This window comes from Styela clava, chromosome 14 (assembly GCF_964204865.1).
Source record: "Styela clava chromosome 14, kaStyClav1.hap1.2, whole genome shotgun sequence".
NCBI lineage: Eukaryota > Metazoa > Chordata > Ascidiacea > Stolidobranchia > Styelidae > Styela > Styela clava.
In genome coordinates, this window is record NC_135263.1 from 6,328,618 (window position 1) to 6,351,008 (window position 22,391).

The 22,391-nt window shown below is 35.1% G+C and overlaps 3 protein-coding genes across 3 annotated transcripts in view; all 3 read right to left on the reverse strand.

The window, feature by feature from the left end:
• The window catches only part of LOC120340527 (uncharacterized), a 47,928-nt gene extending 31,967 nt beyond the window's left edge, over nucleotides 1-15,961 (reverse strand). The window contains exons 1-3 of the mRNA XM_039408801.2: nucleotides 15,697-15,961; nucleotides 15,308-15,452; nucleotides 14,272-14,491 (exon numbers count right to left, since the gene is read on the reverse strand). Of these exons, the coding sequence (XP_039264735.2) occupies nucleotides 14,272-14,491; nucleotides 15,308-15,452; nucleotides 15,697-15,818 (487 nt within the window). The 5' untranslated portion in view covers nucleotides 15,819-15,961. The remainder of the gene's footprint in view (nucleotides 1-14,271; nucleotides 14,492-15,307; nucleotides 15,453-15,696) is intronic.
• Nucleotides 15,863-18,975, reverse strand: LOC120340565 (anaphase-promoting complex subunit 15-like). The gene is made up of 4 exons (XM_039408853.2): nucleotides 18,840-18,975; nucleotides 18,174-18,233; nucleotides 17,630-17,752; nucleotides 15,863-16,013 (listed from the first exon to the last, which is right to left on the reverse strand). The coding sequence occupies exons 1-4, from the start codon at nucleotides 18,957-18,959 to the stop codon at nucleotides 15,957-15,959; spliced, it is 360 nt and encodes a 119-aa protein (XP_039264787.1). The 5' UTR covers nucleotides 18,960-18,975; the 3' UTR covers nucleotides 15,863-15,956.
• Nucleotides 18,976-19,013: 38 nt separating this feature from the next.
• LOC120340539 (NADH dehydrogenase [ubiquinone] 1 alpha subcomplex subunit 9, mitochondrial-like) lies at nucleotides 19,014-20,777 on the reverse strand. The gene has a single exon (XM_039408821.2). It carries the CDS (start codon nucleotides 20,704-20,706, stop codon nucleotides 19,429-19,431), a length of 1,278 nt encoding a protein of 425 aa, XP_039264755.2. The 5' UTR covers nucleotides 20,707-20,777; the 3' UTR covers nucleotides 19,014-19,428.
• Between the last annotated feature and the right edge of the window lie 1,614 nt (nucleotides 20,778-22,391).

The window sequence follows — 22,391 nt, forward strand, 5'->3', positions numbered from 1 at the left end:
CGAGAACGACCCCTGACCCTCGGTAACTTAAAAATCTCTTTTGATTTGAAGTAAAACGGCATGAAAGGATTGTTATTTCGCCTAAGGGATTTGAAATAACACATAGTCGACGTAAACTTATATTACCTAAGTAAAATTGAAAACGTAAGTAAAAAGACCCTAGTATCAATGGCAATTCTCGGCAATTGTATTGCGGTGTGCAAACCCTGCCATTAAGTGTCCAAATCCAAACTATACATTCGGAAACATGTGAAATATAGTCGATTGTAATCAAATTCATACTTTAACTACATTTGGTATATACATAGCAATGTTTAAAAAATGGGCATTTTGCTTCGAAATGAAAGCTACAGTAATATCTTGATACAGAAGAGCTTATGTCATTGTTGCAACGTACGTACTTTAATGTACGAGTCTGACCAATTTCCACTTACAATTCCCAGAAAATCAAGCAAACAAGCTAAGCTGAGCTTAAGTAGCAGAATTCATTAGAAAGTAACCAAAGAAAGGCGATAGCTTAAATTTTCACATTATAATACCTATGTTCTATATGAGCAGAATTGTAAGTTTGATCACCAAAAATAACATTGATGAGTATCTGTTATATATGCGTGATCACGGTACTTGATTTTACTCAAAAACATGTTTGTTGAATCGATTTGGGCTCAAACTTTATCCTAAACCAAAACACAATGCTTTTCATAACTGTAGATCTGTTGTGACGTGTTTTACCTTGCATTATTCATGGCCGTGGAGTGGAAAAAAATTCACAATCGACCGATTCCGGTTTCGTAAAAAATTGACTCCGACTCGACTCCGATCTAAGAACAACTTTGACTCAGGTGAAAACATGCCAAAATTGCCAAGCAAATAAGAATGAACGAAAATTGACATGTCACCATGGAAAAAATTTCAGCTATCTGAATACGCAAAGATTACAACATTGCATTTTAATATCGTTTTTAATAGTAAATTTCACTAAAATGTTAATAAAACCATTCCCTATTCATTTCGCTCTGAAAGAAAGGCGTCGAAAAGAGGTGTATTATTATCATTTGGTCAGTGTCACGCAATGGCCATCTTAGTGGTGACAAACGAGTTGACTGGAGATCATCATCAACACCTGGCGCGCGCGCTAAGCCAAGAGGTTTAATTTTTTAGAAAAATTATTGTTGAAAAAATTCGCAAAAACTGCTTGAAACGATAAAACTGACGAAATTCACCAAACAACGTATTATCCCAAGATGAGGTTTTTTCCATATATTTTTAAGCCCGAGCAAGGCTCTGAACAAGCAGCCACTTATCTATAGGAAACCACTATTATAGAAAAACTGGAATCTTTGAGGAGCGGCGTTCCCAATTTGAGACAGAGTTTCTTATGGACAGTGGGGGAGGAAAAAAATCCAAAATATTCGAAGAGAGGAAGTTAAGGTTAAGAACCACAATTGCCTGCCACACGATCAAATTATTTTAAAGGTTCTTCAAAAATATTTATATCCGATAAAAAGAAGGATAACGATAGAATTAACAAAATTGAGAAAGAAATCTTATTACGTGCGTACATTCGCATTTCATGGTAAGGTTGTGAATCAGTCAGTACACGCTCAGGTTGCGCGGGGCTTTTCAAAGAGAAGCAGCGGTCAGTCGACAAGTGGCTATTGCTGTTTGGTTAGGTATTAGTGTATCGTAGTCGGTGGTCATTTATGCGCACGGTGGACACACAATCCCTCACTATGGAAATGGCGATCCCCTTTTGTGTGCGGGGTAAATCATTCAACGCCGGTCATACAAATGCGAACTATGGGCAGTAACCACTAATATACAATAAAAGTTGTTATACATACTTCACAAAAGTTAGTTTGCGCGGCTATTCAGGTCAATCCAGCGGAACGGCATCTGTAGACACGTTTGGTGGACGCCGGAAATGGCCGAGCCTGCGGTCTGTCAATTCGAAATACCGCTCGCTTTATTTTGCCTTGTACTATCGAATTGCTGGAGAAAAGTGATGATAGTCCTTCTCAAAGTATTGGCAATGATACGGAATTAAGAATTAGGCTCGGAAAATAAGTCAAATGCATTGGTCTTTTCAATCGTAATTCAAAGTCGCGTTACGTGTCGCCACAAACTGAACTTTGAAAAAAAAACGCGTCTCTACCACAAAATGGTATGTACTGACCAACTGAATACCTAACAAAGGTCCAGAAAGTGTGAAAATAAAGAAGTCTAAGATCAAATATAGTAGAGAAACTTTTATTTCTCATCGGCAAAATTAGTTCACACGGAACCTGAAATCTCACATATTATAATTATTTTCGAAATGTAATCGAAATGTTCTATTTTACCAACAAAATAGTTGCAGAAATGCAGAAAATACCCCATAAAAGCATGGCAAATTTATACTTTGTATATGCTATTTGTTGCATATTAGAGCATAATTTAAATGGGTCACCGATGGACCCACCCATATATATACTCTACGCGTGCGTATTGACAAACTATTAAAATGGGGTATTTAAATTAACGGCATCATCAGCAATACTTTGTCAGCAGTCGCTTACACAAACGAAGCGAGATTATAATTTTAGGATGGGGGGAAAAGCCCTTGATTTTTTGTAGTCCCACTAAAGTATTGCAATCTGAGTTTGAAGACTGGTCATTATATTCCAAATATGTGACATTGTAAGATTCGTAACGGACATGTGTACGAGTCGACGACCCCTAAATGGCCAAAAAAACTTATATGCTGTACAATACAACCAGGATAGTTATCCATAAGCGAATGCACTTATGCGGCTTAAACGAAATATAGTTCACAAGGTTTAAAAAATTAGTTTGTTCTGTCAGACAAAAATGGCTATTATGCAATGCATTCGGAAGCTATTGAAACTGACCAATGCTTTAACGTGATGCCTTTTCTAATCTTTCCATTTAAAAAGTATAAACAAAGTTTTGAAGGATTACGATAAATCATTTATGGCGTGAGTTATTTGGTTGCAATCTAGTTATTTCTGCCAAAACTTCAAAGTGCTGGACAGTGCTTGAAGAAAAACAATTAACATCTCAGATTTCGTTCAATTTGTATTCCAAAACAAATTAACCGAATCACGAACATTGAGAAGGTTAATTTTAAAAAGTGCGTTCAATATAGCAAACATTTTCACAAGGTTTCGAGTTATGAATTTAAGATAGAATTTTGAGTTATTATTTATTGCACGTAATCCTCGCTCACCATTGAGCACGTGCAACATAACGCGACATTGCAAAACAGTCATTGCGACATCACAATTATCCGAATCGAATTTTTTTTTCATGAATCATTATCTGAGCAAAAAGATATATCCGGATATTATATAAAAGTGCAAGAGAATGGCGCTTACATCCATGATCCACACTTGTATTGGATCAATATGGCCTCAAATTCACATGAACTGCTAATAATAATAGCTGTTCTCAAATGTGGATGTCTGTTATCCACTATTCAACATGTCACTTGAATTATTTCGAGTAACTTTCCCTGTCAAGTTTATGAGAATTTTGTCAATCTAATAATAGTTGTGTGTCGCGCCATTAGTGTACCACAGCAAAAAAGGTTGCAATAAATGACTGGTATATATGACTTCACAGTTTTAGTAAATTACGTGCATTCGATTTAAAACACGGATACTATATTGAACAAGTAATGGCAAAAACTCCAAATTTGGCCCAAAAGTTGTGGCAGATTCGGGCTTAATATAAAAATAACTTTGCCGTTTTCTGTATCAATGTTTAATTTTATCAGGTACACTCGATGATTCTAACAAATTTTGCACATAAAGAATCTTGTTTGGCTTTGAGTGAGCTAAACACATAAAAATTCCTGGCTATGATTTCATCATAAATTAGGATGCTGGGCAGTGATGACAAATAGCAGGCATTATGGCGACACAATGATTCCAACTAAACAAGTCTGCATTGATAAATGAAGACCAGAATTAGATGCATAGGTAAAATAATCTTTCTAAATCAAATGATTTTTTAACCGCTAGATCGTACCAAATAAATACCGTTCAACACATTAACTGATTAGACAAAACGAGGCGTGTGTATATTTAAACAATCTTGAAGATTCGACAAATCCAATTTTAAAAATTCAGCAGCAATGCAGCTTCTGTACAGTATTCGATACAGACTATACTAGATGTTCCCTGCAAGCTTTTAAAGAAAGGCATACTATAATTTAGATTTAGAGGGATAGTTCGGTCATCACACAATTTCAAAAATAAGGAAACCGAAAATAAAACGTACAATTCATAATATAACATTGTATGTCACGTATTTGTGGTTGAAATCAGGATATTGAAGATTACATCGAACAAGTGCGTCAGAAATGATAAAAAAGTATCAAAAAATTGAAAAATAGATCGAAAACAACAACTGAGGTCTAGTCATATCCGAAATTATCAGTGATGCGAGGTGGTGCCAAATTACAATGCCGTAGTGATGACCAATGTCCAACAAGTTGGTCATCATCGTAACAAAAAGTAAAGAAATTAACTTTTTCGTGTCGCCGCCGCGTTTGATGACGATATATCGTAAGATTCAACTCTGACCCCTGGCGATTTCAGTTTTCGTCAGAGCAATCAAGGCCAATAAAATTGTTAGCGAAATTGGAACTGGGAAATCGAATACATCTTCAGAAATGTACGAGAAACTAAAAATTGTAACTTTTATAGGTAAATATAATATGGCTGCGAATAGACTGTGATCACCAGGAAACTAATCCAATTTTCATTATATGTTAATTAATCGAAATCAAACGTATTAACAAATGCAAAATTCCCCGGCATTTACTGTCAAAACCAGCGTAAAAAAATACAGAATGACATCAAAAATCAAAACCCAGGTAATTTGGAACGTATTCTAAAGAGAATAACTTAAGTGCAAAATTTTCACAATCCTTTTACCATTGTCTGTTGCGCATTGTTTTCATCACAATCCTTAGATGTTTATGCTGAGTTCATATGACGAATACTTGATGACGTCATGATGACGTGTAAAGAAATGAAAATGGGTTCAAGTGCGGAGAAAATACCGACACTTTATTTTTCTACCAACACGGGAAACAACCGAATTGAATATTTCATGATACACGTAAGGTATTTACTTGAAAGACTCATGAGACCACAAAAATATATTACAGCCCACAGGCGCAAATTCATTATTCTGCGTGTGGTGGTAAACATATGATGCGCTCGGTCATCCGATAATATTATACCTAAACGCTTAAAAAATTAAATAAAACATCCAATTGTCTATTATGCGCTTGTTTTTGTGACTGGAGATGAGGCTTCGCGGTACAATGCCCGCGGGCGCGATCAACGCCACAAAAATACACATTCGTCCAAAACCGCAATTTCTACATGAGCTCGTTTTTCCTTTCTTTTACTTATTATTTCTAGGAACAAAAAGACAACTACACGTACACAGAAATTACCGCGCTTTCGACATGTCAGCTTTTATTCGAAAGAGAGAAAAAGTGTAAAAAAAAAGAGTATTGGATTTAAAAAAGTTGAAGCCAAATTATGAAAAATATATAAAATTCTTGGATACTTCACAGCGGTATATTCATTTACCATAAACAGGGTGTTCGTGAACTGCATTGAACTAGGTTTGCGCCACTAATGGCGGACGTACGCATGCGTATTGAAATAAAAAATAGGATTAAAACAAAACAAATTTAGTTAAGATATATCTAGAACTGACACTATAACAAAATTGTAACAGGACTTCTAAAAAAACTCTTAGTATGAAAATATTTGAAGCAAATTCGAAGAGGAATGCTTGCGTTCGAAAAAAAAACATTCTGAGGATTAAAAACCCAAATTTACGAATCAACCAATCAGATCCATGAAATTGTATACGTCATAATGTTGAAAAATAACAATAGCCGATACTAATATCACCCAAGTTCAATGTAGTAAATAATTCAATTATCACCTCACTCATATTTAACTTAATTTTGTGGTTGAAACAGCATTTAAGATTGAAGCTTAAAATACCATTCAAGAATGCTATTTTTGTCTTTTAACTAAAAACAAAAACGGGGAAAGTGCACAAATAGCCAATTATGAACGTAGTAACCGCAATTTTCCCACTTTATTTAAATTCTGATAACATCGCCTCGCTACCTTTGCACTGATCCATTGATCCATCATATTGTACGGTATACTGGAAGTGGACAGTAGTGAGTGATGAAGAATAACAAAACAAACATTTTGTAACTCCTAAATAAGTATTTTGGAAAAGTTGATAATTATGGATAATGTAGTTCAAAATCCCAAATATAGGATATGGGATCATTGTAAAAACTCAAAAAAGTACTCTTTAAATCGCACAGGGGCAAACTACGCCCGCGGGCCAAATCAGGCCCGTTGGGTAATTCAAGCTGGCCCGCCTGATGCTGCCACAGCCAAACTAAAACCAAAATTCGATGTTAAAGTTAAAAATAATTCAAGGAATTTGTTGAAATTGCGATTAAATTTACTGTAGTTTCGGCACGAGGCTTATTGTTTTCCACTTAGGCCTTTGTAACATTGTAAATATTGTTCATAAAATGGAAATTTTACGTCACACTTACATGGCCCACCGGTCCGCCGGTATTCAATACATCTATCAATTGAAAAATGTGTATAAATATTGAATACAATATTAAAATATACAAGTAACTGGCCCCAAAAGGGGGTGAGAATCGAATAATATTACGAATATTAGTTACAAATAATTTTTAATCCGATGTCTTCCGTGCCACTCAGAGGCGAGGAGATATTGTGGACTGCGGTTACAATTAAATAACAAACAAACAAAGATCAAATTGTATTTCTAGGTTACCAGAGTTCAAAATTTGGTATTTTTGATAGTATCGCAATACCGTTTATGTTTCATATCAGGCAATTCGTGGAAATCGAATAAACTTGTAAAATCAAAAACAGTTTTTGTACTTTGCCGAGCATGGCACATATATACTCGGTCATATATATATAGACGACACTTATTATTTATTTAATAGGAGCCCATCCGACCCCAAGAACATGAACCTTGTGGTCGGATCTACTACGTATTGTATTATTACGTATTATTATTATTCAATATACCAGAATTCTGTTACCGAATAAAGGAAGAAAATTAGCAATAAGCATATGAAGGCTTGCTTGCTATATGGCAATAATAGAGATCGCGCGGCCATTTATATATTTTAAAATTCAACACCTTTACAGAATATTAAATTATAGTCTTGGTCGCGACAAAGCTGATGATCTTCTGATAGCGGGCAAAAGTATAACAAGCTAGGCGGTGTGTTTCAAAAATTAGACTTACATTTACGAGTCTGTATGGCTGGCTATACCAGGGTTCTCAACTGGGCCCGCGGCTACTCTGGGTGGCCAAAGAGCGGTCTGCGGGGCCACTTCACTAAGTACCATTCGCAAGAGAGTTTGAAAAAGGGGCCAATAATGATGATGAAAGTGAGAACCATTGGCCTAGTAGTCAACGCGTTGGATTCTATATGTTGAAATCGCTTCAAATGCTATGTCCAACCACCTCCGCAGCTGCGTAAAAATTTAGGTCGGCGCTCAAAGATTCCGTTGCTTCCAAAAATATTGCATTACATGAGTGGAAGTTTGTGAAGAGCCCTGTTTTTGAGTAATGCATTCAAGATCATTTTTAATCATAGCGCAGACCAAATTGTCGGAAAAGGATATTTGGAACAAGCATTAGACTGCCATGGGTTTTGTCTATTCGTGATACAAATAACTCCGAAATTACGTAATATGAAAAGTTCTAATCTTACATAACAATACATTTTTACTCGAGATAAAATTTGAGTGTAAAGGTAGCAAAGTTTTTCAAAACGTTTAAATGTTCGTTCGTAATCATTAACCACAAAAATTCGATTACTAATTAAACGGTAAAATTCCCAACTTGATCTTATTGTGATAAAAATAAGTGTACTATGAAGTATTTGAGATATATCAGGTGGAATTAATTAGTTTAAAAAATTCCAAAGTGACAATATCTGGTGTTCCCAGCGTTTTTTTATCATTTTGAAAATGTAAAAACAACATAATCTTAGAAAAAAAATATTGAAAAATTAATTGAAAACTAATATTATCTACAATATACCAAAATACAATCTCATGAAAAACCCATAAACACACAAACTAATAGGAAATAAGCGACCCATAGAGAACACTGGATTTTGTCGTATCATTTGGTATTTCGTGGTCGCCTGCGGGCTTACAAAAACCACATAAATACACATATTATATTTCCAAGACCAAAATTAGTGCTAATTCCCAAAAAGATTGATTTACGAAATGTACTGAAAATCTGAAAAAGACAAAGAAATTCATAATTGTATTAAACGATATAATATCACACGCGATCATATCTAAGCAAAAATATTTCTGGGAGAAAACGTACAAAATGTATTATTAGACGACACGTTCGAAGAAACCGCCATACATAGCTTATTGTGTAACAAAACCCGCAAATTACCATGGACCTTGGGTCGTATTTTAATACCGAGTTTCAGTTTAAAAGGATAATTGAAAATGAACTTAGTGGAGTTCATTCGGGGTGTTTCCTGTGTCGTTTCGTAAAATACGATGTCGATTTACGAAAATACCAAAAAGTTAATCCTTTGTGTTGTGTTAATCGCCTTGTAAACAACGTTTTCAAGTTTTCTTGTTTCTATGTTAGGATATTGGTGATGGTATATACGCTTTGTTGCTACTTGGCAACAAACGTGATAATTCCAGATAATACAGGTATGTATAAAACCTCAAAATTTAATATCCGAAGCCAAAAAAATCTCATTTATTTTTATGCGACATATTTCGCTCCGCAGCCATAAGCAGCCACTGCTAGACAAGGATCTGATTCTGGATGGTTCTTCAGAATTCAGATGACTTTTAAAAGTGTGAAATTCAGCGGCCGGTGGCGTTTTACAACCCCCTATCGCTTCGAACAATAGGTGAAAGCAGTCACAGCTAGGTGTGGCTTCAATATAGTATGGAAGGACAAGAATCTCCCCTGCCCAATTTATTACACCTTAGGTGAGATAGTACGTGTCTTGTGGAATTTGAACCTAAGATTTGAATCTGCGATACCCGCCTGCGAATCTGAATGCCAGAAAAAGAGCATAGAAAAAGAAAGAAAAAAACGACCTATATATGTTTTCCTCTATGAGACAATTTTTCGAAATAATGCTCGTTCCTTCGCGTTCTTTTATTCGCCCAGCACCAGTCCCAGGAGGACAGTAAGCCTGGCTACAAGAAAGCAAAAGAGCAATCCTCAAATAAATGGTCAGAAAGGCCAAATGTGAAACAGCGTTTTCATAATTAATAAAAACAGCAGAAATATTTGGCCCCCGAAATTTTTTTTTAAATAAAAGTAGAATTTGAAATCCATTGTCCAAGTATTGCGCATTGTACAAGTGTAACAGCAAAAATAAAAATTGAGTAAAACGATCCATATGTACCATTCGTGCCCAAAACCGAAAGCAAAACGCCCATTCGAACCAAAGACTCCAAAATTAAGTGATTAATCAAAAAATATCCTCGGCGGTTTCCGTAATATTTGGCCAGACAATTTAGAATACGCACGCACCAGTGACCAAGACCAATAAACATCTTACTCACATCATCTGGAAAAACGAAATTCTGCGTCAGGCGGCGCCAATCTACAAGAGTCGGAAAATAAACTAGCATTTCGAAGTTAGCTAACCACAAACTGTACTGTATTAATCTAAGATTAAGGTTTACCTAAGTACATACAATATTGGATTCCTCATCAAACTAATTACGGCAGGAGGCGATTTATGCCGATAGACAATTTCCAGTCTAGGCGGTTTTCAATTCTGACGACGGTTATTCAATCTTGCCTTTCGATCCAAACAAGACCGTGTACAAGCACTTACTGATATATTTACTTTCTGTATTACCGGAACCCCCGTGAAATAGTTTAAACCTTTATTTATAACACGACAATTTCTGCAGGCAGGCAGTTAAGAAATATCTTTAGAAAAATGGGATAATGTTCCTCAACTTAATCAAAATTTTGACATGATATGTAAATTGGCAGTAAATAATTAGTTTTGTGTTCAATTATGAAGATGTATTATGTCCCATATCAAATCCCCAATCGATGGAGTCATAAGACTACAATTCATACCGGACAAGTTTGTATAAAATTATGACGCATGAATATTGTCATCCACTACAGCGGATAAGAAAATTATTACGGATATCGGGTGAGTAACATGTCATTTTAATGAAAACCGACGAATAATCGTTTGAAGTTTATTGTCTGAATATTGGGTTTGGAAATATACACTTGGGAGAATGTCGTTCTCATATGATCGATATGGATAAGGTAGAATATCATCAACACTTTCATCAGATACTATAATTCTCGACGTACCGAAATCCTTCAGGTTCGGCTCCGCCTTTGATACTTCATTTGCAACATGTTCGGTTTTGCTATCTCAATTTTATAATTGATTGTATAAGTTATATTTCATGCCCAGCGATACTATATTGTTAATATGGTTATCCTTCAGACTAGACCTAGAGCATGTTTTGTTTAAATTGGATCCTCTGTCCTCTAAAGCAGGGGTGTGCAAAGTGTGGCCCGCGGCCCGCGAGGGAAAATTGTGCGGCCCGCGGAGAAGTGCCAATTTTGAATGGTGTGCGGCCATCTAAACTAATTTTTAGTTTACCGGTAGTTTGATCTGGTTCCCTTTGCGTTGGAAATATTATATTCGAGTCCAATTTATTATCCTATGCCTATGACGTTACAACGTCCCAACAGCAGAGCGAACAACGCGATTTACAAAGCTGTCACTTGCCAAGCAGCGAATTATTGAAAGGAAAATTGAGAAACAGAAGCTAATGAATTTGTAAGATCGTGCAACTGGAAAGCAGTTTGAAAAAATTTAATATTTTAAGAGATACAAAAGGTAAATGAGTTTTGGTTCCAGCCTATCAGTTGATTAACGCAAAATTTATGCGTTTTCTGCAAGGACGACAATGAGATCAATAACAAAAATACACTACTTTGTGCCTGAAACTAATAGGAAGGCCTATGTTAAATGAAGGTGCGGCCCGCGGTTTTACCCAGTTATTGATATTTGGCCCGCTCGCGAAAAAGGTTGCACACCCCTGCTCTGAAGGGCAACAAAGCTACTCTGGGGGCCACGGACAAAAGCCCTTACTAGACACCACGATTCGCAATAACCACATTCATTTGAATTAAATTGACTGTGCAGTGCATTTATTTTCTTGCTTTCGTATGTTCGCTATTCATTATTAAAACACGGTTATATGCCTATTATAACAAATACAAAACATCCAATGCACAATTGTCAAAACATTACATAAATAACAATGATGTATACCGAGTCACACCCGATTAATAACCTGAAATAAGCATCGAAACCACGATAAGAGATTAAAGATGGAACCACATCCTTTAACAACACATGGTATTAGGATATCAGATTTGAGTCAAATTAAACTTTGTCATTTTCTTACTAAAATAACCAGTAAATACACATTTTTGTTGTAAAAGGCGAATGAGAGAACTATGTTTAAATTTCAAAAATATTTAGAATATACAAAAAATGTTACCTAAAACCGTCGTTGTTAGTGAATTTATATTTCACGTTATTATTTGTTGTGATAGAACCGCAGATATTCCAGATATCAACATTTCGCCTAACATTGCAAAAAAGTATGAATGCATTTTCAAATAAATATATATAGGGTAGAGTAGATTTAATTTCTAGCGTGTGTATATTGATTAAATCACGATAATACAAATTACTGTCAAATGAACCAATACCGAATAATTTTTCAGTATTAGATTTAATGTAGTTATACCGGTTGCATACCAGCCATTCAAAAAATCTATTCGTGACTCTGTATTTCACAGCGCTTACGTAAATAGCTATAAAATCCATGAAGTTCAAGCAAGTTCGTTATTCGGTAAATTCACAAAACACATTCCTAGGAGTCACGCGGAAGGTATTTTGTTGACTAACGAAGCGAACTAAAAATTGGCGCGTTGAGCTTCAATACATAAACTGGACAAAGAATGAAAAGTGGGCGGTTCAAGCTAAAAATGTACCGTAATGCCAGGTTTCTATCATGCGTACATCCGGACTACCAATGCTCGGTCTTGTTTTAGACAAATTTGTTTGAAGCTAGGTTTAAGTCTAAATTCAAAAGCAAAAATGCAAAACACTTTTATGGATGTTTCAGTTAATGAGAACGACAGAGAATTAATGCAGTATTGTAATCGACGGCAAGAACATTGTAACACAGTGGAGATAGCCAAGCCTCTGGAGTCGGGAGGTTTTAACCGGATTTGGAGTCGGAATTTCAGTCTGTCCGAAGTCGCGAGTCTGAGTCGAAATTTAGACTTACCCAGAATCCGGAGACGGAATTTCATACATTCAATGGTGCTTATAGATGTCAAAATTGTTTATAGAAACTCAAGAATATTACTAAAAGTCCTTAACTTGCATATGCCAAAACTGTTGTTATCAGAATTTCATGTTCTCCAAAGTTCGGAGCTGAAGTCGGAGTCCAAACCCGGAGTCGGATTTTTTTCAATCCAGTGTCGGAGTCAACTACCCAGTAGTTTTAACTGATATAAAACGAAAGTGGTGGCATTGGTAAATATTATTTTGTCTTCCGAATAAAGTTTTCTCTAACACGAAGATATAACGCCTATAAACAAAGTCACCGGACAAGTTCGCATGAAAAAATATAAACAAATATTTTCAAAATGGACAACAGCGGGAAGATATGTTCACATCACATACGGTGAGCGTAGATATTACCGTAAATGTAGTACCTTTGATATTAGTCACTGGTCAGCAGGTCACATAATTCGTGAAATACGGTAAATACGAAATCACGGTTATGTAGGTTGACAACGGCGAATTTCAATTTTAATAAACGCCCGCGGTCACCACAATCTCTTGATATGCAGATGTCCGTCATATTATTCACGTAATTTGTGAGCAAACAATGTAAACAAAATTATTGCGAAACCCAGTCATAAAAAACGTGGTTTCGCGAAATAAAAGTAGCTTAATTTTTGTAAACTCTATTGCACTCGGTGTTAGGTGAAAACAAGACATAATTGATTTATTAGAAAATTACTTTGTTGCGTTTCTATAAAATGGAGACGATTTATTTTGGAGCCCGACATGATACAAAATTGGCAAACACACAAATTTCAGGAAAGCTTCAACAACTTCAAATGAGGTTCAAACATGAGTCATAAAAGTACTACATGGACATCGTACCTTGTGATGTATATTTTGTATAATATAAGTGAAACAAAAAACACTGCCAGATGGTAGATACTCTCTAATCGGACTCTGAGCTAGCGAGCATTGTTATAACACACAAATATAAATAGAACTAAAAAAAATGCCATGAAATACGCGTTTTCTCACGGTGATCACAAAATTCGCAATTATTTGATAGTTTGGGAAAATATGATTGGAAATGATGTTCTGCTGTAATCGATATGTTTCAGACAATTCAAGCTTTGTAAGTGAGCCATATACGGACTATAACAATATAGCAAAATAACAAATTAAGGTGCAATTTTCTAGAAATAAAAAATAAAATCCCTGAAATAAATTTTCTAACCTAACAACTTTGAATTAAAATAAAGTTACTACATAAAATGAAAGTATTTCTTAGATCAAATGTGCATTCCGTACTTCACAACAAATAAACGGGGAGGTAGTACTAGCCAGGTAAACGAACCACCTGTACCATACGAGAGCATGTCATTTACTATGCAAAATTGTCATGAAAATATGGCTCCATAACGCCACCTTGTGGATAACTAGTCTCTACTATCACAAAGGCATGCCCATTGATTTACTCTACTAGAGTAAATTTTAATCATTTTTATACATTGAATATATTATTAAAGATCCAATCCTGACTATATAAAACAGTTCTGGGGATAATTACATGCTTCATCGCATGTAACTCTGGTCAGTTACAGCTCCCTTCATCATCAGATCCCTCCGAGGCAAAAAACTGTTTACTATTCCCATGCCCGACATGGACTGGTAACAGAATAAGAGGCCGTGGTTCGCCATAGGATTAAGCCACCTCATCAGTCAGTTTTCCTTCCCCCAGGAAAATATGAAATTTCAATCCTCTCCTATATTATCAACATACCAAGTTAAAAGTCACTTACCAACAGATAACATGGAAGGATAAGCACACAGCATGAAAGCTCTATCGCTGATTAATTTTCGTATGATGTAGACGGCATCGAGATGTTGACAATCGATGACATCTTGCTGAAGTTCACAGAAGTTTGCCCAACATGACAAAGGCATTCGAATTCTTCTTTTTTTGGCAAGTTTTTGTGTGTAATATACAGAATACATTGTATAAACACCGCCAACTCTCACCTGGGAAAGTAATTCAGTACGTACATCAGTGTTCTGAAGGTTAAGGAACATAATATTAAGGCTACAGATTAAATGACAACATTCTATCAGAAAAAATAAAAGATAAACTACTGAAGTCCGACTTTGAATATCGATCTGCACCAGTTTTGGCAAAATTAACAATGGACTACATCGTGAAAGAAATTTCGATTTGAACTTCTGGCTGGGAATAACTCAGACCCTGAGTTATTCAAAAAATGATTCCTGTTTCGACTCGGAGTTGACAAAAACTTCTGACCAAGTCAGATTTTCATAAAATGACAACAGTGTATGCAAGTCTTATTTAATAGTCTGTTGAAAATGATGATCTGTAGGAAATTGCGACTTCACCTATCACAATTGATTGGAATTTTGACCCTGATTATAGGACTTTAAAAAGTTTCGACCTCGGCTCTGACTATGGGAATTGAAAATACAACACTGGTTACAATATTAGTGAAAGCAACCAGACACAGGCTACAACTACATACTAATAAAGAACAAATCAAGACTAAAAAAACCCAAGTTGAAGTAAAATTTGTGGACAGATGGGCGAATTTGTTTGGCTGTAAACTGCCTAATTTTCAGCTTCACAAGAAAATATGTAAAACATCCACTAATAGAATTACAAGATGATTCAATAGTTCACACGAAGAAGAGCCCTCAACTGATATTATCTACAAAGCCATAACCTTTCATCATGACACGCAGACTGGGCCCTGCACAATTCGTTTCCATGAGGTTCGAAAATAGCTACAATCAGCCCTGTGCTAGTATATTACGATGGCAACAATATACCTGTAAGTTATATGGTGGCATTATATATTTCAATAGAACTTTGAATGCCTCTTCCAAAAATTCTCTGTGCTCACGTATCCCGCATCTTCCCAAATATATCAGTGTAAAATTGCTTTCCCTCCATATTCGAGAAAATTCACTGAACCTAAATGACAAAAAATATTAATGCCATAAACTTTATACTTATTTTTAATCAAAAAAATAAATCGAAAATTATCAATGTTTTTAACAATACAACAATACTATCACAATGTATCAAGTATACAACTTGTTGTCAATTTTCATAGTTCACAGTTCAAGCCGCCAACCAGCTAAAAAAAGTTGCTCGCGTAGGAAAATTCTCATCTTGTTTGTGGAATCGCATAAAAAAAACTTTACACAAAATCTACCTGATACTTTCAGTTGCCACAAATTTTTGCAAGAGTCTGATGACATCATTTTGAAATCCACCAGCGGGATAAGTTATTTGAAGAGCTTTGATCTGTTTGTTTTTTGTTCCCTTTTGTCTCATGATTGTGTTTTATGAAAAGCAAAATTGAACCACTATCGCATAGATGCTTTTCTCAATTTGCAATGTACTTGCAAGTAATTTAGAAATATTTGAGTCTATGTAGTTTTTTTTATAAGTTTTTTTTTTTTTTTTAAGTTTTTAGTTGTTGTTATTCATCCAAGTATCATCTGGCGCTGCATTATCATCCATGTCAATCTGGAAAGATAAAAAAATTATTTACATATATATCACTGTTAATTATACTTAGGGGGAATGAAGTCTAAAAAGTGTTCCAAAAAAATTGCAACAATATATATATCACTGTTAATTATACTTAGGGGGAATGAAGTCTAAAAAGTGTTCCAAAAAATTGCAACAATTCAAAAAAATGCTAACTCAAGATTCCTAAAATTTGATAAAAAATTTGAACTATTGTCAAGTCACAACAATAATTTAGAAAAAGAATGCAAAGGTCTTACATGGTATTCTTGAATCTAATGAAAATTTATTTATGGGCTATTCCAAGTGACACTACAGGACAATTCCAGAAATTTTGCAAGTTGTTAGATGCAATATATTTTTACATTTTCAGCTACATGTTTTGTTACATTGTCCAATCAGTTGCTTTATTGAATATGTAAAAAATTGAACAAAAGTTACACCCAAGACTTACTTAGTAGATAAAAAAAAATATAGTAAAATATAGCGTGACACTACAGGACGGCAAATCCAACATGCACTAACAGTACGTTGTGTTGTGCTGTAAATTTTTGCGATGGTACAGTAGGAGCCCATAATATTTTCTGGTGCAGTAGCTGAACTACCTCTTTATGTGTTGCTCAAGTTACTTAATGTAACACTGTAAATCCATGCCAATAAAGTGCATATTGTATGTGACACAACAGGACGTGACACTACAAGACATTTTTCCACTTCGAAATAGCGACCACTATCATTTCTTAAAATTCTGGTAATAAATCGTTAAATGGGTGAAGAAATGTCCTACAGCACTGCAAACATTTAAACTTTATTAACTTAAATCCAGTGCGTCAATTCCATATGAAATAACTGTACCACACAATCAAACACTTTGTGTCAGGAATCATCACAAAATATGTCAATTATACCAAAATTTCTACATTTCAGGCCATTTTTTATAAACCATCAAAAACCTGAGTGAAATTTTAAATTGTTCGATGAAAAGAATGCAGTCCAATAAAATTCCAATGTCTTTTAATATCAGAAATGAAAAAAAATTACTTTCACTACACTTTTTAAAAAATTGATGGAATTCAACTTTTGCTTGGAATGGCCCTTATGTGGAATAAGAATACCAGGAATACCAGAACTGTGAGGTTGGGTTAAATTCATACTATACTCAAAGACTCCAAACTCTCAACCATTTACGAAATAAGTTTAGTTACCACTCCCGGTTGACAAAACATTTGGCTCAGAGTCAGACCCTTGTTCCTGAATTCTATTCAAAGAGAATTTAAACACCAGACAGACATCAAGAAAATCGAATTTTAGCCACAAAAACTTTTGAGAGTGACAATTGTCTGTTGAAAATGCCCAGTTGACTTTATGATTTTAAAGTTTGTCTAAAGTCCGAAATTCTTCAATGAATTTAAAATACAACTCCAGATCCAACCATGATATGATAAAAACATGCCAATTTTAGACTCCTGACACCACAACTCTGAAAAATTCAATATATTATTCTGATGCTTGTTATCTCATCTGACAGAGCTCTTGACATCAGCCACATGCAGACCCAATCCAAGAAATATTAATACACTGTGTTTTACAACACTACACTACAATACACTAACCTCGGGAATAACTTGTTCATCAGGAGAATCAGGAAGTTCATTTAAATCATCTTCTTCCATTTCCTCATTAGATTCATCAGTGTCATCATCAGAATCGTCTTCACCAGGATTTAAACCACAATACTATAACGCAGAAAGAATAACATTAAATTCGATAATAGACCCAATTTCATTCGTGAGTAAGTAGATGAACCTGGGTTTTTCATGCTGGGTCCTAGGTTCTGATAGGGGGCAAAGGATAGATTCTCTGGAGGCCATGACTAAAGGTCTTTATAAGGTACGATGATTACAATTTGAAACTAATTCAACGTAAATTGACTATAATGAATTTATTCTCCTACTTTTATACTCAATAATAATAAAATAAAATGCCTGATGGGAACCCAGTAAAAGCAAAACTAGGTAATTCAGGTGTTTTTATAGAAAAGCAATAGGCCATGAAGTATTGAAATTCTTTGATAAAATAAAACATGAAATTTTGAGAAGCACTTGTTTCATCTATAACGCAGTCACACCACTAAGAAAGAGCAATGCTTCAACTCACCCTGCCAGCAGCTTCTCCAATGTAAGGTGTGTCACTATCCTTCTTTATGACTGATGTTAGCTGGAAAAATATGGAAATTAAAACTTGCCAAAACAAACAATTGATACTTAAAAAACAACATGGGCAGATTGCAAACTCAAATTTACAACCTTGAATCTTCATGAAACAATATTTTCAAATTTAGAATATTTACATACATTCTATAACAGGGCATGTTTGACTGAGAAAATAGGAGAAATCTATAGATACCTGAAGCACAAAATTTTTTCACATTCTCTGCTTTGAGTTTAAGCAAAGATTTTCATATTTATCTTGAGGAATAGAAAGTCAATAAGATGGTTTAATTGATGGCGAACCACGGTCTCTCATCTGGTTACCAGTCCATGTTGGGTATGGGAATAGGTATTTGTTTCGAATGCATAGACTTGATGGTGGAGGAAGCCATAAATGACCAGCGGTTAGGTTAACCACCCTATGGCAGGCGGCAAGGAGTCGAGAAATTCAGTAGAACACATTAATTGTCCACAAGATTCCAGCCTGCATTTCGCCAACCACATGGCGTGGAATACATTGACAGTGCAATTTTGACATGGTATGCTAAATTTCTACAAACTTGAGATATTTGGCTCTACAGATAGCAAACCTTATGAACAAGCAACCATTTACCCAATTCTCGTATTTCTGTTCTTCAGCTTGTAAATCAGCTTCTTCGTTCCTTGGTTTATCAACAGAAAACCACAAGTCACCAGTTGTTTCAGATTCAAATAATGGAAATCTTGTTGACATTTCAAAACATATCGTAATAATTCGTATTTATTTTGAGATATTCTGTCTATAATACTAAAGATAATGACACACAAATGAAACATATAGTCAACTCATAAAGTAATAATTTTATTTAGTGTTGCCAAAATTCAAAAGTTAAAAAATATGTTTATTTTGGAGTAGTTGATAATTGATGAATGCACCAAAAATTAATAACTTCAGAGCAATTGACAACGCTATACAGCATTATTGTTCTGATTAGAATACACACTGAAAGCATTAGAGATGGATAGTAAATAAATAAACACATTTTGAGAAAAATTTGAACTTGTCAAAAAATGTTCCTTGATGAGTGTAAGTTGGTACACTATACACCACAGTATGCCTAATTAATTTCCAAACATTTTCGAATAATGGAAAATAATTATATTCTATAATAAAAGATAACAGTAATAGAAACCCCAGTCACGAAAAACAATTTTATAGCTGTTCATTTTACTCTTGGCAAATAGGTCGACTGTTGTTTGATATTTGGTAAAGTGTGCTTTGACTGAATAGTGAAAGAGTCCCAAAGATGTAAATAACCATGTAGGAGCATAGATTTATCTTCAAATGGCGTGGGTTCAATTCCAAGCTGCTCTAATCCTGGAAGCCCTGTGCGATTATCTGTGACGTGAATCATGTCAAAATAATCTTTTGTTGCCCAACTTTCCAATGGTGTTCCTAATCTTGATATTACGTCAACAGCTCTTGGAAAAAGAAAACGTGGTTCTTCTTGTTTTTCAAAATATCGTGTCACCAATTTCTGCAATTTTTTTTGGACGAAGTTCGCCTTGCTGCTATCCATAGGTCCCAAGGTATCATATAAATAGCAGGGTTTATCCATGATCTTGTAAATGTATTCAACATAATCTTTAAGTACATATCGACGTGGACCATAAAGCTCAAAGGTTTTCCCAGGTGAATCTAAATGCTTTAGAATCCTGGCCAATCCTTCTCCCAAGTCTCCGCTATAGATTGGTTGAATAATTGTTGATTTTCCGCCATCATAAAGCAAGGGCATCCCACCAAACTTACCCAAATCTTCTTGTCTTTCATGAACAAAAAAATTGGTGTATGTAGAATTATATCCAAAAACATTGGAAGACCTTGCAATTATTGCTTCGGGGTAAATCTCCCTAATTCCCACTTCGGCTGCGTAGTCGAGTTGCAGAAGTTTGGAGGTTTTTCTACCAAACTCGTGATTACAATTAAGTTTGGTGATATGCAAAAGACGAGTGCCATCATTTTTTTCGGCAACAATCTTCGCCAATCGTAACGGCCATTCAAGATTTGCTTTCTCCAATGTACAATTTTGATAAGGCTTGTTACTTCCAATAAGATTTACGACACAATTTGAATGTTGAATCAATTCACGAATTCTGTCATCACTATCTTCCATGCAAAAATCCCTCATTAACAGTTGTCCTAAATCAAACATCGGCCTCAAATGTCTCACATATTGATATGGGGATCGATGTGCTACTACCACACTTGCTCCATGTTTTGCCAATCTGTTGAGGCAAATTCGTCCAACAAATCCGCTTCCTCCGAAAACAGTCGCGACAATACCACTGAATGATGATCTTCCACCGGAACCAGAAGGTATATAAGATTCATGGACATTTCTTTTTTGTATTAAAATAAGAGCAGGAGCTGCGATTCCTTCATTTCTAGCTGACAGAGCACGGCTACCACATCCAGCTAAAGCAAGTCGATTAGCAATCATTGTTATCTTACTCTACATTAAATTTGCAATTTCGTAAAATTAAACCATCTGTAATTGAAAATAATAACATATCAAACTGCAACAAGAGCATTAATATTGTACTAATACTGTAATATAAACACTGAAACATCAGATTGGTTCTAACATGACCTTTTTAAAATCGGTACCTACCAAATGATAGCCAAAACCACACTTCCAAACTTCAGATAGAAGTGAGAATATCTTGAGAAAGCCCCCATGGGTTGCAAGTTGCAAATGATGATCATGTTCAAAAAGATTGCAAGAATTTTAAAATGAGAAAACACCACACCATATGCCATAGACTAGGGGTCGGTTACATTTGTTGCTCCCAGGCCAAAAGTAAGGGTTAAAAATCTTGGCGAACCGCACATATTTTTTCAAGAAAGGTAAAAACCGAACGAGTGGCTGATGAATCACATTTTTTACACAGTTCAGAAGTTGAAATATTAGATTTTAAATAGCGAGCGAACACTGCGCAACTCGTGGACTCAAAGCCGGGTCACTATCTGACTATAGGCAAAAAGTTACAAATGACTTTTAATTTGACACTTGTTGCTGCATTACCGTATGCTTGATAGCTTTTCAACATCCTGACATCAGGCAGTCAGGTGATGCACTGGAAGAAGCCAAGATTAAAACATTTTCTAAATCTGTAAATGGGCATCACTAATTCTAGTTCTCTGATTGTTCTTTGCAATGTCCATTTTCGGAAATAGATTAGTTGTTCGCACGTATAGTCTATGTACTTCCAGTCATCGATGTGAATTTTTTCTCATGGTTAGTATGTTAGTCAAATTCGGATAGAGATTTCCTTCAAGAAATGACTTTTTATAAAAATCAAGCAATGATACATTTCTCGAACCGGTGCGGCAGTACGGTACCGGTATGTTTCTACTAAAATGGATACATCTTCACTGAAATAAACGGGTCCACACTAAAATCGTAAGACTCCAATAGAATGGCTACCGGTTACCTACCTGTGTTTTTTTTTTAAACGCCCACAAATGTGTTAAATGTGACAGAGTTATAATCATAGAAATGAATAATACTGTAATAGGAAAAAATTGTTTGTACCTGTATTTCCACTATGCACCACTAAAATTCTGTAATTGCCTGTCCTGTACGTTCATTCAAAAAATCTGAAATGTAAAATGGGGTCAGCAAATTCACCACTGTGAATTCAGCGGAATTTCAGCGGAAAAATATTCTGCAGTTTTCAACCGGTTCCCATGCGGAAAATAATCTCTTATTACAATATTTATAAGAGATAAATGGATCCTATTTGGAAAAATATGTTCCGAAGGAAACAACTCAGACCGAAATATAAGTTTAAGCACATTTAGCTGGTAGTGGTAATTACAACATACATAACTGTATATCACATAAAACAGAAAAACTAAAACGTATTAGAATATATTTGCAGAATGAAAAATAATATAAAATAAAAATAGGCTACATTTGATGGGAACACAAAAATATCGGAAAATATTTTTTTCAATGTTACATGCAAACTCTAAGGTTCGAGACCAGATGCGAATATGATCCGCAAAGTTCCGACACTTCTTAACAGTAATTTTGAATAGTACCAATAGGGATAAGTATTATATATAAAAGTTGAAGTTAACATAGCGGGACTTTATGATTTATGGGGTTTCAAATACAGG

Excerpts from the sequence above, each read along its gene's own strand:
- LOC120340565 (XM_039408853.2), bottom strand. The coding sequence starts at position 18,959 with ATGTCAACAAGATTTCCATTATTTGAATCTGAAACAACTGGTGACTTG. Across the intron at positions 18,234-18,839 it reads AACAGAAATACGAGAATTGG|CTAACATCAGTCATAAAGAA; the intron begins GTAAATGGTTGC and ends ATATTTTTCCAG. Across the intron at positions 16,014-17,629 it reads ATGAACAAGTTATTCCCGAG|ATTGACATGGATGATAATGC; the intron begins GTTAGTGTATTG and ends TTATCTTTCCAG.
- LOC120340539 (XM_039408821.2), bottom strand. The coding sequence starts at position 20,706 with ATGATTGCTAATCGACTTGCTTTAGCTGGATGTGGTAGCCGTGCTCTG.